Below are 19053 nucleotides of genomic sequence, written 5' to 3'. Positions count from 1 at the left end.
ACACACACACACACACACACACACACACACACTGTCTGTTACTGAGTCAACAGGCAGCACTGGAACTAGATAGCCTCACTAAAACTGCTCAGCACAAAGAGCCAATCATTTAGCTCTGAGAGTAAAACTCGGGATGTGATTGGCTGCCACAATAGGCACTTGGTTTTTGCTGCTAAGTGGAGGGAGGCCGAAACAGAGAGAGTGACCACACAGCAGGAGCACCGGGCTGGGATTTAACTGTCTGTGTGTGTGTGTGTGTGTGTGTGTGGGGGGGGGGGGGGGGGGGGGGGGGGGGGGGGGGGGGGGGGGGGGGGGGGGGAGGAGAAGAAGGAGAAGAAGAAAAAGAAGAAAAAGAAGAAGGGGGAGGAGGAGGAGGAGGAGAGGACAGAAAAAGGAGGCTGAGAGAAGAAGGGGATGGAGAGAAAGAGATAAAGTGCAGTGGAGTCAGCATGTAGTCCTGAGAGCACGGAGAGTGAAATGAATGTGTGTGTTGGTAGATAAGAGTTTAGGTTTAATTAAAGGGGCAGAATGAGCTTAAAGGGACCTTCCATAATTAATCTGCTTTGCTAATCCCAGGAAAAGAGCAGCACCCCGTGCTGCCTAATCGCCCCTCTGGTTTCATCACAAGGCTCGGCTTGTTTTGGTGCTCTAGCCTCAATCAGACAAAAACACGACACCACTCAAAAGTACACGGAGTTACTCCACATGTGGGTATTTTTCCGCACCCGGACTCAACCTCGTTCTCTTTTCATTCTCCTCGTTCTGCGTTGAACTTGCAGTGAACCCCGTGTGTGAATAGACCCGGTCCCATCTTAATTTAAAAATATGTTCATTTCTGGAGCCAAGAACAAGTGTGAGTCAAGGGATAGAAATATCTCAGTCTTGAGTTGTGACAGAATCAGACTAATACCAATTTGACATGACGGCTTTTATGTGGGGAAAGTTACAGCTGCCCGAGATTCTTGTTTACTTTTTCATAAAACCCCTTTGAATGAGTGTAGAGCTGTTCTACAAACGCAGATACAAGTCCCACATTAGTCTCACTGTAAAATACCTTCAAAATACACTTTCCTTTACAGGATTTGTGTAAATCTTACACAACAAATTACAGTGAACTCGGTGGTTTAAAAGTTTGGATGTTCAGCCACAACATTAACTCTTTACCCATTGAAGCTTTCCTTTAAGACCTTCCCACAAAATGACTGGGTTCACATCAGACGTTAGTGAGGCCGATCTCTACGATTCTAATAGTCATCAAACCACAACTTCAATGATATATGATAAGGTATCAAAACTCATCTTTAAGAGTACAACAGAGGTTGTCAGATGTCGTCTTTATGTGCGAAAGAGTATTTTGGGTATTTTACAGGAAAGGAGACACAAATGAAACTGTAAATAATTTTAAGTAGTGTTTTGCAGAAAAACACCATTTCCCAATCTTACATCATAAGTGTGCTGTGCCTTTTTGGGGTGCAGGCCATATTGAGTGAATTACCCTTTTATTGTTTTTAAACCTTTATTTATTTATTTTTTACACAATAGATTTTCTATTATTTAGTTGAGGTTAGACAAGGTTAAGACACTCCATAACACAACCCACGTCTCAAAAAGTACTTTACAGCATACTGCAAGATGAGGAAATATTGTTTGTTTTTCCTGCTAAATTACCTTAAAAATATTTAAGATATAATTATTTGTTTGTTTTCTGTAAAAACCTGACTTGTTATTCCCTTGTTCTAATGTACCTATCTTTAGGTATTTGTATGTAATTTCAAATAAAATACACTGGAATTCTTTTTAATTACTGAGGAATTATGCCCCTTAGTCAGAGGCTGTATTAGAAAGACGAGGACGAGCCTGACGTAACTTTCACTCTTTATGATTTAAACAAGACTTTACATTATATTTGCTTTAAAATAAGAAAGGTCATGTATCGCAGACCATGTCTGACAGCCTCGTTTGCATGCAAAGTTTCACAGTATCATGATGATGTGCACTTATCTGGTGAACGTGCTGCATCAGTTATAATCTGCACTGCTTTCAGAGATCACCGACATGCAGCAGTCAGCACTCGCCGAGGTGAGCCAAGATCAAAACATAGGTCACTTTTTCCACTGAGCATCAGGTTTCACAGGTATGAGGGCAGCAACATAAACACCACACCTGATGTAATGATGCTGCCTTTCTGTGCTAATGCTGTTGTTGCTGCCCTGTTTTGGGGCACAAGAGAGGAAATGCTGTGATGCTGTTTATGTCACGTCTCATTTGAATGGCAGCCACCGCCCTTTCCTATTTCTTTGCTGATGAGTCACATGTCAGGTGATGGGAGGCTATGACCAAATACAGTCATACACTCTGCAAGACATCATGTGTTGTTGGTTGTCTCTCCCCTTCAGATAAACCACACTGATATCAGCCCTGAATCTAGCCTGCGTGTGATTTCTCTCTCACTGAAACACTGCAGCTCAAGTCTGGACTTTAAAATGTCCCCAGCAGCAAAGGAAGGAGAATCATCAGTACAGTTTGGTGGAAGATTTAATAAAAAGCAGACACGAGAAGCTGAAACATTTTACTACACAATGTTTTATTAACAAATGTAAAAAAAACAAAAAAACTTCCGGCTGTTCTTGTATCAGATTTTGGGGCGAAATGGATCCAACTGTGAAAAAAAAAAAAGAAAGAAAGAAAAGAAACTGAACGAGTAGAACAAGCGCTGCCATAAATAATCAGACAGGACAAACTGAAGTTTGCCTGTAAGCCGGCGTAGCCTGACACGTTCAGTTTGGTCCAAAGTAGTCCACCACGCCGTTGCCTTTACGACCATCGAAGAAGAAGAAGTTGCGGTGAGGAGCGTCTCTCTGAGAGAGAGCCTGAAGACAAAGAGGGGAGAAAAATGTTATGTTATTTAAAGAGGAACTACAGTGGCTGCTTGTAAAAGTTTGGCCTCTCGTCGAATCTGTGAGAAATAAAACCTCCACGTGCTTCGTCAGCAGGATGAAATACTCTACTGCAGCTAACCAAGTTTCAATGCCGGAGTTTAACTTGACTAGAGCCTGTCACACTTCTGTCAGTTCATAAATGGACTTAATGTTTCTGTGTACAAGAGAAATCAGTCAGATTCACTGTGAGAGACATCAGTCTGGCTGTTGCAGCAGGTTTCATCATCATCATCATCATCCAGACAGCAGGTTGGCCTTGTGCCAATATAACGCAGCCTGATTCTGAACTGTCTGTCCTCTCTTCCCCCCCCGGCCTGTCTCACACACTCACCCTGAAATGAACTCGCCCATTTGTGTCAGCCGGAGGTCGCCCTGCGCTCACCCCAGAAAAAAAAAAAAAAAAACAGGTTTCTAATCTTAACTGCGCCTATCCGAAATGTTTTTAGGTCAAAAAACAGGCAACATGTTGACTGCTGGGTTTAACCACAAGAGTTGCTGGTAAGCAAAAATCACACTAAAGACTTAGAAAGCTCCCTGACTTCACTTATAAAAAATAAAATACAATATCAATTGAAATCCAGCTGATCTTCCCTTAAAGGCTGTCGCTTTGAGCAGCCCTGCAACTCTTTCGGCTGTCCTTCCCTCCATGCCCCGGATTTGCTTTTTGCGTTTGATCTCCTCCCAGGCGTCAAAATGGGGATTCTCTGAGTCGACTTTTGAGTTTGGGAATAGGACAAAGTCACAGAGAGTCAAATCTGGCAACTAGGGCATCTGACGAGTGGAGACTGACACAGTTCAGGAGCTTTAGCCTGAACGTCACCATCGGGATGTGACAGCAGAACTCCCAGATTCTGATCTGGATGTTATATTAGAAAGATGCAGGCATCAAATCACAATAGCATCATTCACTATAACATTATTCCCATAATCCCTCCAAATTATGGAGGAAGTATGGGAGTTTGACCATCCAATCTACACATTTTTTGGGAACTTCAGGAATGCTGAAAACTGGGCGACCCCTGGGACACTTGTGGGCTGTACTGTACGAAGTTTGAGAGCTGATCCGAATTTGTTACGAGCCGTTGGGTCCCTGTATACTCAAAGTGAGAGCTGAGAACATCTGGTGCACAGTCAAGCACATTTTCAGTGAGTTTTGGACTCCTTGAGCTGCCCTTTGTCCTCAGATTTGTTCGTTATATATATGGACAGGACCTTAAGGCGTAGCTTGAGTGATCAGTGTGTGTAGTACTTCAGCTTGTGTTCTGTTGATTAATTCTGAAGGTCACTGTCTGGATGAGTCTGCATCTCCACATCTGGCGGCATGGTTCTCTGTCAAAAAACTCACTGTTCTGTCAGAGAGTGGGTTACAGAGGAAGGTGGACCAGTGTGATGTCAGCAGAGAAACATGAAAGTCAGGTCAGTTTCCAATATTCCATAAATTTTTTCCACATATCCAATTCTGGGGCAGGAGGACTAGATCCTATCCCAGCTGCCATAGGGCGAGAAGCGCGGTACACCCTGGACAGATGGGCAGTCTGACTCAGGGCGAACACAGAGAGACAGACAACCATTCCCAGCTCTGGGCAATTTAGAATCACCTATGAAGCTAACCTCACCAACTGCATGTCTTTGGACTGTGGATGGGAGCCAGAGCACCTCAGTGCTGCAGTTTGAGGTTGAAGTCTGAGAGTTCACAGAACAAGACTTCCACAGACGGATCTAAACATGGAGGCTGTACTGCCCAAGGAGGAGGGGTTGAAGAGGAGATCAGCTGAATTTATGTTAAGTATTGTTGATTATCAGCAAACTGATTCATGTAGAAACAAAGAAAAGAGTGATTGCTCTCTAAGATATTTCGCTGCATAGATTTTGGTACAATTTCAAGGAGCTTTTATTATTTTTAATAAACTGATTAGCCTGAGGGAATTAAAACAACAGAACAGGTTTGATTGTTACCCTGAGATTACAGCATGTAGGAAAGGTGTTGGTGTCACCGTTCAGTCGCTTTTCTTCCCATTAACAGCTTTCATTAGGCTCTTTTATGAATGGGGTTATTACGGCGTTCAGCTTGAGAACAGTACAAATCATCTCTCCATTTAAACGGCTGCTGCCAGAGCGTCACGCCGAGCTGCACCGTGGTCACAGCGAAAATCGCTTCTGCTCCGAGCAGAGCTGCCGCCGCTTCTCTGGATCCAACCCAGCGACCAGCCGAGTGGCCACATGTCAGCTGACACACCAGACCTGCCGTCTTCATCACAAAGTCACCGACTGAATACCGTTAGACGCTTCAGAGGGGATGACATCAGCCCTTTCACGACGTTTCCTGAAGCTGCAAGATTCATACAATTCTGTGTGCAATTTGCACACTGCCCCAAAAATCTTCATGTTTACATCCTCACCTTAACAACTTCCTGTCCCAGAACTCCTCCCACGACTGCACACACTGGAGACATCTCAGAGAAGCAGTAGCTGAGGATAAACAGTGCAAGGAAACATTAACCACTAAATAGAAAGTGTAACGCTAAGGAAGTGACTAACTTAAGTAACTAAAAAAAGAGCACAAGAGCCACAAAACAAAGAAAAAAAAAAGTTCCATAGTCTCATCTGCCAGCTGATTTATTTGTCTTGCTGGCTGATGTGAACTAAATAAACGTCTTTTCACTGACACTAGAAGCACGTGTGTTTGGGTAAATCGGTTTGCCATCGCCTCCTCACCCAGGTGATGTTATTTTGTCTCAAAACACTGGTGAGAAATTGATTAGAGAGACTTTGAGAAAAGCTAACATTAATGTGCTTCTTCCTGCCATCAGGGTGGATGTGAGGGTGTAGTAGTGGATTAATGAGCTTGTGTTCATAAGCCAAAAACTGGCAACCCACCGTGTCGAAAATCAAAAGCAGTGAAGGTGAAATTACAGCCAGGAAACTCATCTGCAGACTGAGAGCAGCTAACAGTCGGCCTTTAATCAGAGCCAGCTGCTGAGTCTTGATCGGCCCTCGTGCCCGTGTGTGCTACGTTTTTTAAAGTTGAATTTTCCTGTTAGAACAGCTGATAACAGCCATGCAAGCCATCAACAAGACCTGACATTAAAATCACTGCTGTGTGTGTACATGTATGCTGTCTGGGATTGTCTGGGTTGGAGTCTGAAGACTTTGAAAGCTTGGCTAACACTTCAGACTTTTTTCTGGGATCAGTAACGTGAACTTCTTATTGCGATTTCCAGCTCAGTAATTTTATCCTTGAACTACTAGACTAGCTTCTCATGAACACTGGGCCTTGGTGGCTTCTGAAAAGCATTTTTTATAGCAGACAAATTTCACAGGGATTCTACATACAGTGAGCTCATTATTTGAAATTTTGATCATCTTTAATATGAACATCCACCCATGTGGCAGCAAATATGGAAAAGCAAACACCTTCAACGTTATTCAGACATTTTATGTTGTGGTAGATCGCTGTTTATGCTGACATTAAACTGCACCTAGTGCCTCAAATTCTCTGATCTCTGCAGAGATCACACATTACTGTAAAGGAATAAAGGAATAAATAAATAAAGGAATAAAGGCTGCATGCGCAGTTATGGTCCTGTTTAAAGATTTAACTTTCCTTAAGGTCACAGAAGAGATGCATGGAGAGGCATTATGGCCAACAAGAGGGTCAAAGTGAGGAAGGTGGCTTCGACCTTCTAAAAAAGTACATTCATCTTGATTATATAAAATAATGTCTATCAGGGGAAGTTTGGTGTGTTTGTGTTTGAAAGAGCAGATGATCTATTCTGAATCGACGAGTGTAAATTTAAAGTCACCTGATGAAGTCGTCATTCAGGAGGTCGCTGTTCAATGACAGGGACTCGAGGACGTCGTCACGGATTTGCCTCAAGAGTTGACTGTCTTCTGGAAAGGACTGCGGGTCGGGGTCACGGCCTTTGTCTGTACGAAACTTCAGCAGAACTGTGGAGAGCAGCAGACGGGAGGAAAGAAATGACAGTTGAGACGCAGGAAAGAAGTTTAAACCATTTAACTAAGGCAATATTTTCCACATAATCTATTGCACTATTGCCATTTATAATTACATCACGCTTTTAAGTGACTTCCACAGTGAATTATCATCTTATGGAAAGACAACATCTCCCCTGCTGCTCCCTTTGAACCAGGATAACATCAGTATGTGGTTGCACCATCAACCATTTCATCCGATTAGGCCCACGTTTCCCCCACATCAAATTAAGAGCGCAGTCACAGACTCCTGCGTGCAACACACATCCACCTGCACAGGATCACAGAGGAAGTATTAAGTCTGCCTCTCAGAGCGAGAAAGATGAAAAAAAAAAACCTCAAACCTTTCCTGTGTCGGCTTCAGGACCGATTGAGAAATTAAAAATCAAAAGCACAAACTATTTGGTCATGTGCAATATTTCAAACAACAACCGACTTCTCCAGCTGCACCACACAGATGCACACATCAACACCTCGCCCCCATATTTCCTGTTCGTCCATTAACTTAAAACCACATGAGGAAGTCAAGTCCTCCCACGGCCATTTCCACCAGCGTGGCACACCGCGCACACAGTACATGCTCACATGTAGCAGCGATGAATCATTCTCACACCTCGGCTCTGCCCTTTATCAGTGAAACTTTGTTAGTAGAAAGTTACAGGCTGGTACAAATGGCATCACGCTCGGGAAGGAAATCAAACTGAATTTCATAACACGATATAATAATGTGAACATGGATGGAACAAAGATACCATCTCTGAACATGCACAGGCAGCGGTGATATCATCGCAGATTAGAGTGGAGGGGAAATGCTCGAGATGGTCCTTAATGCCAAATCCTGCACATTCAGATCAAAAACAATGGACAGAGTGAGAATCATATTCATCTTGCAGAGGTAGGCAGGTGGATATTTATTAGCACAACTAAATCTTTCCTTTATTACATGTACACCTTAGATTTAAGACACGTAAAATGTGTGTTATCTCCATATTAGCACCTACAACTAAACCTGTTTGTGTCCACGCCACACCAAACACATTAAAACAAAATATCGGTCGCATTATCTACGTAAAACAGCCTCGACATTGTCCAACAAGCTCTTCTTTTATTCATTGGATTTTACTTTTGCAGCAAGTGAAAGTGAAAAATAACATTTCCACTCTGAAATTGACTAAAACAAATAAATTAGACTGTTTTAACAAACAAACCACAAACAGAGCACATCAGTTTAGTTTACATGAAACTCCAGAAATCCCTCCATCATCAGGACCTCTAACACAAAAACTGGTGAGGTTTGATTGTAACATCCATGTAGGTATTCTAATACCCTCAGACAGTTTCTCAGCAGGAAAAGGCTGAAGTGCTCACTAGGGCTGCACGATTAATCGTTAGAAAATCGCGATCTCAATTCATACTTATGTGCGATCTCATTTCCAAATGACAACGATTTAAAAAAAAAAAAAAAAAAAAAAAAAAGACGACGATTGCACCGCATTTTGATCCGGGACGTAATCTGCATGAAAACAAGCGCTCACTCTTCCTGCTCAACAAATGACAAGGGCGGAGCCTTATACCACGTGATACAGAAGCTGGCTGCTAAAATTGGCAGGGAAAAAACAACGGAGAACACATCAGGGATGACGAGAAAGTGACTGGAGAAAATCCGTCCCGGTCAACCACCCGAACATCAATAACGTGAACCTTATACAGCGCTTCCCTATACCCGTCGAACTCCCGCAGGCACAAAGAAATTACAGAGGCTATTACTTATCACCTGACCAAAGATATGGCTCCCATCAACACTGTGCAAAACGAGGGATTTAGGAAAATGATCAACACCCTAGACAAACGCTACACAGAGCCGTCCCGCAACTATTTTTCTATTGTTGCACTACCTGCTCTATACACGCAGTGTCGAGCAACGGTGGAGACGGAATTTCAAGCAGTACAACATTTTGCGGCAACGACAAAATGTGAGACATTTGTTGTTTTTATGTTTATTTATTGTTTTTATGTTCAGTCTCAACTGTTACGAAGTTGATGTGCAGTTAATAAGCGCAATAAATATTTATACTGGAAAAGAAAATCGTGAGAGAATCGTGATCTCAATTCTAAGCAAAAAAATCGTGCAGCCCTAGTGCTCACGTTGACTCAGGGATGAGTTGCTGCCCTAAGTGGAGGACTTCATAAGTGAGGGGAGCAGGATACCGACAGGTGGGGAGCGTCAACAGTGATGAGGATGTTGTGGTGAAAACAGAGCTGGAAAAAAAGTAAAAGCAAAGCTGCTGATTGGTCGGCAGTCTACGTTACTTTCCTGACCACGAGCTCTGGGTAGTGACCGAAGACAGGGACCACGGAAACGAGCTTTCTGATTGGTTTGGGCCTCTCCCGAATAGATAGGGTGATGAGGAGATCACATTAAAGAGAGCTAGCTGAGGTGGTTCTGGGGATGTCTCCTGGGCACCTAAGGTGTTTGAGGCATATCTTACCACACATGGAGGACACACTGGGGTGATTATCTGTCAAGTGTGGATAGATGGTGGTTTTCTAATGGTGCTAAATCAAACAGCACTCTGCAGAAGGAAAAGTACTTGTATTTATTTATTTATCTTTTGCACCCACACCACTAATATATTCTTTGCCTCCTGTGAAATCTCTTGAAAACGTCCTCTTATAAGGGGCATTTGGTTTCCACGTGCCTCTTTACCTTGATTGACACATTGTTTTGCATTAGCTAATGATCCAACAGACAACATACTTGGGTGGAGCGCTACTGACATCCTTGCTTCAGCTGAAATCATAAGACATTTAGAATTTATGACACATTTTCTATTGTCTTTAGTTTGCTCATCACAAGAAAGCAATGCCTTTTCCCGTTATTAACCTCCCTGCTGTCAGTTGGGGCCTTTGATGTGTCACACAGTCGACAGTTGTGCAAACCGACAAGTTCTCGATGACAGGAGCTTTTTAAAGGATTGCGTTAGAGTACTTTGTATGAGTCCATATAAAGTACTGATACCCTTTGTGCTGTTATGTTGTGCATTCACGATGCACCGCTGTCACAAAATTCCACGGCACAGTCTCTATTTGAGAACCACTGAGCTAACTTAATGAAACAGCTTACACTGGAGCTTGAATTTAAAATTGCATCCTTTGAAGTCTGAAATACTTTCTGCACAAAATACAAAATGCCTCACACACATTTGTAGTACAAGTTTCAGCCATGTTGCAAAAATCTTGGCTGAATGCCCAATTTTATTTGAATTTATGCTTCTCCCAGTTCTTGGATGCATGGGGCTGATATTTAAATGATAATTTTAGGAAAGAAAAACAATTCAGAAATCTCTGTGAGGCTGATTTTAATAGTAATTAAAGTCTTAGTTTCAGATAAAAAAATTTTTTTAAAAGGGAGGAAACGCTTGTGTTCAAGTGTCATCTTCTCTTCTGCTGGTCATTTTTTTCCCTCTGACTACATCTTAAATAAAAAGAGGAATTAAAGAGATCATAAAAGCAAAGACAAAGGCATACACCCTACACACGGTTCACATCTCTTGACTGTTCCTAGTGAGACAGGAAGCAGTTATAACAGAGGAAGAGCCACTTCCTCATTGGTGGTACCAAACAACCACCACAACTTCCAATTATAGCAACAGCAGACGAATAATAACACTACCTCCCATCTCGCCTTCACAAAACAAAAAAAACAACAACTAGGTGGTGTTTCCACTCAGAAATTAGCCTGAAACTCAGCAGACTGAAGACAGGGTGAGGCTGCAGCAGGTAGGTGGGTTTCAGATGGGGTGTTATTGGACTAAAGGCCATGACGGCTGGCAAAAATTAAAATTAACCAGACAAGACTGCCTCAATGTAAAATCCACTGGAACGAGATGAGAAACTGAGGAGCACGTTGACTGTTTAGTAAGCAAATAAAGCAGACAGCCATTGCACATGACTGCATCTGGCTGCTGTGAGTGGGTGTGAAACCGTCTTAAAGGAATACTCTAATGATCTTTTTCAGAATTTTATTTTTATTTTTGGGCTCTAACAGAGTAGCTTTGCATGATTCACTGATCAAAGTAGTTATCCTATACCAGTCCTTAGTGTCGGCTTGGCCAACTTCAGGCCTCGAGGGCCGGTGTCCTCCAGGTCGTAGATCTCACCCTGGGTCTACACACCTGAATCAAATGATTAGTTCATTACCAGCCTCTGGAGAGCTGCAAGATATGTTGAGGAGGTAAATTAGCCATTTAAATCAGCTGTGATGGACACATCGAAAACCTGCAGGACACCAGCCCTCGAGGCCTGGGTTTGGACACCACTGCCTTAGAGGATGCGTTGAGGAGCTGCACTGCCTGAAACGAGCCACTTTAGCCCCTCCCTCTTTAAGTCAACTTTCTTCTGATTGGCTGTCCAACACAAGGTGGTGGAGCTTTTGCACTCACGGTCAGAACTGTGTGCCTGAGATGATCAAATTAGAGATTATGATCTTTGAAACAATAGATCATGAGCTCAAATCCCAGCCAGGCTATGCATCCAGTAAAGATCCCCAAGCTGAGATGCAGTGCTAAAGTCTACCTCAGAACATGAGCAAGATATACATAACTGAAGCAGCTCAGATATCATCCAACTTAAAGTCTGCGTCAGGTTTTGAGGTACCTACATATCGATGTAGGGCGGGCTACTGGACAAAGGTATGCACAGATGAGGCCTGATGATTCAACAACTACAAAGGCCAGAGCTCCCCAACCCCCGACAGTAACCTCAAACTCCAGAGGAGCTCTTTGCTTGGTTTGAGACCTCCCCTCCCCCTTCACCCACCTCACCACCCCCTCCCTAAAGGAACATGAGGTCAGGAGGAGACTGAACGCGGTGAACCCCAGGAGAGGTTTCTCAGAGGGTGTGGTTAAAGCCTGTGCACACAAACTGGCAGGGATCCTCACCAGGCTGTTCAGCCTCTCCCTGATTCACCCTTCCTACCTGTCTGTAGGCCTCCATCACACACAAAAAGACAGGTATAGACAATGCCTACAGACCTGTAGCCCTCACGTCTGTAGTCATGAAGTATTTCGAGCAGATAGTGTCTCAGCCCCCCTCGGCCCTCACCAGTTTGCTTACAGTGCAAATCGGTCAACAGTTGATGGCAACACCATCACCCTTCACAGAACGCTGAGGAAGAACTACGTGAGGATACTCTTTGTGGACTACAGCTCAGCGTTCAACACCATAATCCCAGACATCTTCACCACCAAACTGGACCACCTTCAGATCGCACCCTGCCGCTTGCTCCCGGATCAAAGACTTCCTCACATACCGGCGTCAATCGGTCTGACTCAGCCCCCGTCAATTCCATCAAAATGGAACTGATGTAATGAGAGGGGTTAATAATAGGTTTGTCCTTTATGCTTTGAGTAAAACTGTTCTACAGCTTGAATATGAAAGCATTATGTGTGTATTCCACTTAAAAACGTCTTTGATTAAAACACACTTAGATGTTTAAACTCTGAAATCATTCCAGGTCAGTATTTAAAAGCTTATCAATAAAATACCAGTTGTATTAATTTTATTTAGTCTATGACAGCATTAGTCAACAATGTTAACTGACTTGTGCAAAAAATAAAATGAATACAAATAAAATGCTGATAATAGAGGGTAACTGCAAACTCTATAACTCTCAGCAGCTCCCTTATTCACAGGGGATCTCCACAGCAGGTAGCTCAGCATATTTGATTTGGCACATTTTTAACGCTGCATGCCCTTATCGACGCAGCCCCATGGGGAAATTCTACGAAGCGTTTTGAACGTAGCGCATTGTGGTTAATATTTGTGATCAGTTCATCCAGTGAAATTTACCATAAACTGTGGTTTAGCGTATTTATGCACACAAGTGTTTTCTGAGTTAACACCTTTAATAGTTGTCTTTGCATTTCCTGTTCTGATATGCTTGCTGTCGTGCGGTGTAGGTGTCGGGCCGCTCTCTGTTCTACGCTCAGTGCACATGACTGGCCATGGACAGCTTGTGATGGAAACTAGCGTGCAGAGTGTGGGAATGGTGCAGGGCCAGGTGACAGGAGGGACAATAACAACTCTGTGGAGAAGGTCATCAGACACACATAAATAACCTGAAAAACAGGAAGGTAAATTTATCTCATGGATCAAAATTTGGGCCCACGGTTACGGAGCATTTAACAGAAATGATTCCAATATATCATTTGGAGCAGTATACCATCGCTGTGTTTTAAGAATACTCTTTATTTTCCAACAGTTACCGAATATATTTGACAAAATCTAAAGCTACTGTGTTTTATCTAGAAGACAATCTTGCTCAAATCCCACTGGCGTTTATATTTAGATGACATTTACCACGCTTTACGGACATGACTTTCCACGCGTGTGCGGTGATATTTCATCAGCTAAACTGGAACAGTGATTTTTGCATGTTCATGGTATGTGTTTCAGTCTAGCTGCAGGACCCTACGCTTTTTCAGTTTCCATTTTCTATACTTTTTTTTTTTTTTTTTTGAAAATATTTTTATTGAAAAAAGAAAACAACAGTACTTGCAGTTACCGAAATACAATCAACCTTTCTTCATTTTTCTAAGTAAATAAACTTATATATATATATATATGAAAAAAAACAACGCATTCTAAAAGAAAGACCCCCCCCCCCCCCCCCCGTCCCACACAGATCAACACAACCATCAAACATATTAGAGGAATATAACAGTGACAGAAGTACATTTAAACAGGCAATACCTCTAGACTAGCAAAATAAGAGATAAAGGGTTGCCACTTGTGAAAAAATTTGGCTGTGCAACCTCTCAACGTATATTTAATTTTTTCAAGTTTTAAAAAAAACATGACATCTTTAAGCCACCGGGTAATAGTAGGATACTTAACAGACTTCCAATGCAACAATATTAGACGTCTGGCTAATAGGGATGTGAAGGCTATAATATCCTTTTGTGTGGAATCAAGTGTAAGTGAGCGAACAGGAATCCCAAATACAGCAATCAGAGGACAAGGACGAAGAGTTACCCCAAGAACAGTTGACATAATAGCAAAATACCCTGTCCAGAAACCTTGTAGCTCAGGACATAGAAAAAACATGTGGCTAAGGTGACAAGGAGAACCATGGCATTTATCACATTTATTTTCCACTTCTGGATACAATTCAGAAAGTCTAGACTTAGAGAAATGCACCCTGTGTATGACCTTAAATTGAATAAGTCCAAGACGAGCACAGGAGGTGGAAGATCGTACCCTCGCTATAGCCTGTTCCCAAGACTCCTCATGTATTTGAATTCCTAGTTCTCCTTCCCACGTACACTTAAGCTTAACATTAGAGTGGTTACTAAAAGACAGAATAGCATCATAGAGTTTCGAAATGGTTCCTCTGTGATGAGGAATAAATGATAACGTAGTTTCCCACTGCTGTTCTGGAGGTAAAGAGGGGAAATTTGGGAAACACTTGGCAACAAAATTTCGAATTTGAAAATAGCGAAACAAATGGGTAATAGGGAGATCATAACGAGAGGACAAGTTGGGAAAACTATCGAAAACACCATCCACATATAAATGTTTGAACTGTTTTATACCCTTGTCACACCACACTGAGAATGTCGAGTCCAAAAGTGAAGGGGGAAACAAATGGTTGTCACTTAGAGGACCCGAGGAAGACGGCATTACAAAATTAAAGTGACGTCTAAACTGAAACCAGATTTTGAGTGTGTTAAGAACCACCTGATTATCAGTGTACAGAGAGGGTTTTACGGGTAAAGAGGAATAGAGCAAAGCCGGTAAAGAAGAGCCCTTACATGATGATAGCTCCAATTTACACCACGAGGAACCAGAAGATTTTAGCCAGTAGCAAAGTTTATGGATGTGAGCGGCCCAGTAGTAGGCTAAAAAATTAGGTAATGCAAGTCCTCCACTAAATCTGCATCGCTGCAGCAAAGTTTTAGAAACCCTAGGTGGCTTCCCTCCCCAAATGAAGGAACCAATAATCTTGTCCAGTGAAACAAAAAAATGTTTCGGCAAAAATAAGGGAATTGACTGAAATAAAAATAAAAATTTTGGTAAGATGTTCATTTTAACAACATTAATCTTACCGATTAAAGAAAGGGGGAGATTACCCCATCTTTGAATATCAGATGTGATCCTTGATATAAGAGGAGACAAATTTGCTGATTTAAGGCCAGCTAGAGAGCGAGTCACGTTAATCCCTAAGTACTTAAACCCAGATGGACTGAGACGAAAGGGTAGATCGGACTGTTGAAGTCGACGTGCTGCCGTATTAACAGGAAAACACTCACTTTTCCCCAAATTTAATTTATAACCTGAAAACGAACTGAAGTTCTCCAGAATACTTAAAACAGCAGGGATGGAGCATGCAGGGTCAGTCACATATAATAACAATAATAATAATGATTCCCCTGAATACAGAAGAAGATCTCAATGTAATAGACAGAGGCTCGATGGCAATGGCAAAGAGTAAGGGAGACAAAGGGCAACCTTGACGACAACCACGACCCAGCGCAAAATAATCAGAGTAAACATCATTAGTATGAACACTAGCTTTAGGGGACGAATAAAGAAGCCGAATCCAGGAAATAAATTTATCGCCAAAACCAAATTTCTCTAAAACTGCAAACAAGTACTCCCACTCCACCCTATCAAAAGCCTTTTCAGCATCTAAAGAAATCACAAGTTCAGGAAGTTCAGATAGACGCTTTGAGTAAATAACATTAAAGAGTGTACGGGTATTAAAAAACAATTGCCGTCCCTTTATAAAGCCATTCTGCTCTTCAGATATACATTTTCTATACTTTTTTAAACCCTTCAGGATTCTTTATGTTATTTGCCCAAATCGATGCATGGGAAATCTTGCCTGCAACAAATATTCAGCTCTTTTATGCAATTCACATGTATAAAAGCTAATGAAACAACATCACCTAAAGGAGAATTAAAATTAAATTAAATTTTAAAAAAAAGTTTGCAACTTCTTCACAAACTCTTTAAAGGCTAAAACTTAAAAAAAGTATTCATACACATGAGAAATAATTATACAGAATTAAAATGGTCATTTTTAAAGACAAAGTTTAAAAGTAGTACATGCCAGAAATGGTTAAACAGACTTCGAAAAAATCTTTATAATTTTCTGTTGATATTCTGCTCCTCCGTGAATCGCAACCTTATCGTGGTGGAGGGGTTTGTGTGTCCCAGGGATCCCAGGGGCTATGTTGTCTGGGGGCTTTTGCCCCCTGGTAGGGTCTCCCATGGCAAATTGGTCCTGGGTGAGGGACCAGACAAAGAGCGATTCAGAAGACCCTTATGAAAAGAACACCGAGGGAACAGTTTACCCTGCCCGGGATAGGGTTACCGGGGCCCCGCCCTGGAGCCAGGCCCGGGAAGGGTGCCCGAGGGCGAGCGTCTGGTGGCCGGGCCTTAGTCCATGGGGCCCGGCCGGGCACAGCCCGAAGAGGAGACATGGGCCCATCCTCCCGCAGGCCCACCACCCGCAGGAGGTGCCATAGGGGTCGGGTGCATTGTGTGCCGGGTGGCGGCCAGGAGCGGAGGCCCTGGCGGACTGACCCCCGGCTGCCAAGACTGGCAATAGGGACATGGAATGTCACCTCTCTGGTGGGGAAGGAGCCTGAGTTAGTGCGTGAGGTTGAGAGGTACCAGCTAGATATAGTCGGGCTCACCTCTACGCATGGCTCGGGCTCTGGAACCAGTCTCCTGGAGAGGGGCTGGACTCTGTCTCAGTCTGGAGTTGCCCCTGGTGAGAGGCGGCGGGCTGGGGTGGGTATTCTAATATCCCCTCGGCTTGCTGCCGGTACGTTGGGGTTTTTCCCGGTGGACGAGAGGGTTTGTTCCCTGCGCCTTAGGGTCGGGGAACGGGTCCTGACTGTCATGTGCGCTTATGTGCCGAGTGGCAGTTCGGAGTACCCAGCCTTCTTAGAGTCCCTGGGGGGGGTGCTGGAAGGTGCTCCACCTGGAGACTCTGTTGTCCTGCTGGGAGACTTCAATGCTCACGTGGGTAACGACAGCGAGACCTGGAGGGGCGTGATTGGGAGGAACGGCCTCCCTGATCTGAACCCGAGTGGTGCTTTGTTATTGGACTTCTGTGCTAATCACAGTTTGGCCATAACGAACACCTTGTTCGAACATAAGAGTGTCCATAAGTGCACGTGGCACCAGGACGCTCTAGGCCGTAGGTCGATGATCGATTTTGTAATCGTATCACCAGACCTGCGACCATATGTTCTGGACACTCGGGTAAAGAGAGGGGCTGAGCTGTCAACTGATCACCACCTGGTGGTGAGTTGGATCAGGTGGCGGGGGAGGACGCTGGACAGACCTGGTGCACCTAAACGCGTAGTGAGGGTGTGCTGGGAACGACTAGCAGAGGCCCCAGTCCGCGAGATCTTCAACGCACACCTCCGGCAGAGCTTCAACAGCATTCCGAGGGAGGCGGGGGACATTGAGTCCGAATGGACCATGTTCAGCGTCTCCATTGCCGAAGCTGCTGCATTGAGCTGCGGCCGCAAGGTGGTTGGTGCCTGCCGTGGTGGTAATCCCCGAACCAAATGGTGGACACCAGAGGTGAAGGGAGCCACCAGGCTGAAGAAGGAGTCCTATCGGGCTTGGTTAGCCTGTGGGACTCCGGAGGCAACCGACAGGTATCGACAGGCCAAGCGGAATGCGGCTCGGGCAGTGGCTGAAGCAAAATCTCGGGTGTGGGAGGAGTTCGGAAAGGCCATGGAAAAAGACTTTCGGACTGCCTTGAAGAGATTCTGGCAAACCGTCAGGCGTCTCAGGAGGGGAAAGCGGTGCTCTACCTGCACTGTGTATAGTGCTGGCGGAGCACTGCTGACGTCGACTGAGAAAATTGTCAGGCGGTGGAAGGAATACTTCGAGGACCTCCTTAATCCCACTGACGCGTCTTCCGAGGAGGAAGCAGAGTCTGGGGATGAGGGGAATGACCCGCCAATTTCCGGGGGCGAGGTCACTGAGGCAGTTAAACAACTCCTTGGTGGCAGAGCCCCTGGTGTTGATGAGGTCCAGCCGAGTTCCTGAAGGCTCTGGACGTTGTAGGGCTGTCCTGGTTGACACGCCTCTGCAATGTTGTGTGGAGATCAGGGGCAGTACCCGTGGACTGGCAGACCGGGGTGGTGGTCCCCATCTTTAAGAAGGGGGACCGGAGGGTGTGTTCCAACTACAGGGGGATCACACTCCTCAGCCTCCCCGGGAAAGTCTATGCCAGAGTGCTGGAAAGGAGAGTTCATCCGCTAGTCGAACCTCGGATACAGGAGGAACAATGCAGTTTTCGTCCTGGTCGCGGAACACTGGACCAGCTCTTCATCCTCTCGAGGATACTTGAGGGTGCATGGGAGTTTGCCCAACCAGTCTACATGTGTTTTGTGGACTTGGAGAAGGCATTCGACCGTGTCCCTCGGGGTGTCCTGTGGGAGGTGTTGCGGGAGTATGGGGTGTCTGGCCCATTGCTACGGGCCATTCGATCCCTATACAACCGTTGCAAGAGCTTGGTTCGCATTGCCGGCAATAAGTCGGACTCGTTCCCGGTGGGTGATGGGCTCCGCCAGGGCTGCCCTTTGTCTCCGGTTCTGTTCATAATTTTCATGGACAGGATTTCTAGGCGCAGCCAAGTGGCGGAGGGCTTTCGATTTGGTGGCCTCAGAATCTCATCTCTGATTTTTGCGGATGATGTGGTTCTGTTGGCTTCATCGGGTGAGGGCCTCCAGCTCGCACTGAAGCGGTTCGCAGCCGAGTGTGAAGCAGCGGGAATGAGGATCAGCACCTCCAAATCTGAGGCCATGGTTCTCAGCCGGAAAAGGGTGGAGTGCCCACTCCGGGTCGGGATGAGTTACTGCCCCAAGTGGAGGAGTTCAAGTATCTCGGGGTCTTGTTCGCGAGTGATGGGAGAAGGGAGCCGGAGATCGACAGACGGATTGGGGCTGCAGCTGCAGTAATGCAGACGCTGCACCGGTCCGTCGTGGTGAAGAGGGAGCTGAGTGTAAAAGCGAAGCTCTCAATTTACCGGTCAATCTACGTCCCTACCCTCACCTATGGCCACGAGCTGTGGGTAGTGACCGAAAGA

The 19053-nt window shown here is 44.5% G+C and overlaps 1 protein-coding gene across 1 annotated transcript in view; it reads right to left on the bottom strand.

Annotated features, from left to right (window-relative positions):
• Positions 1-1939: 1939 nt before the first annotated feature.
• sae1 (SUMO1 activating enzyme subunit 1) overlaps positions 1940-19053 on the bottom strand; it is a 30099-nt gene continuing 12985 nt past the window's right edge. The window contains exons 7-9 of the mRNA XM_085184302.1: positions 6743-6887; positions 5339-5408; positions 1940-2870 (exon numbers count right to left, since the gene is read on the bottom strand). Coding sequence (XP_085040428.1) covers positions 2778-2870; positions 5339-5408; positions 6743-6887 — 308 coding nt within the window. The 3' untranslated portion in view covers positions 1940-2777. The remainder of the gene's footprint in view (positions 2871-5338; positions 5409-6742; positions 6888-19053) is intronic.

The sequence above is a fragment of the Neolamprologus multifasciatus genome, chromosome 14 (genome assembly GCF_963576455.1).
Source record: "Neolamprologus multifasciatus chromosome 14, fNeoMul1.2, whole genome shotgun sequence".
NCBI lineage: Eukaryota > Metazoa > Chordata > Actinopteri > Cichliformes > Cichlidae > Neolamprologus > Neolamprologus multifasciatus.
This window is presented reverse-complemented; position numbering and strand designations above follow the sequence as displayed.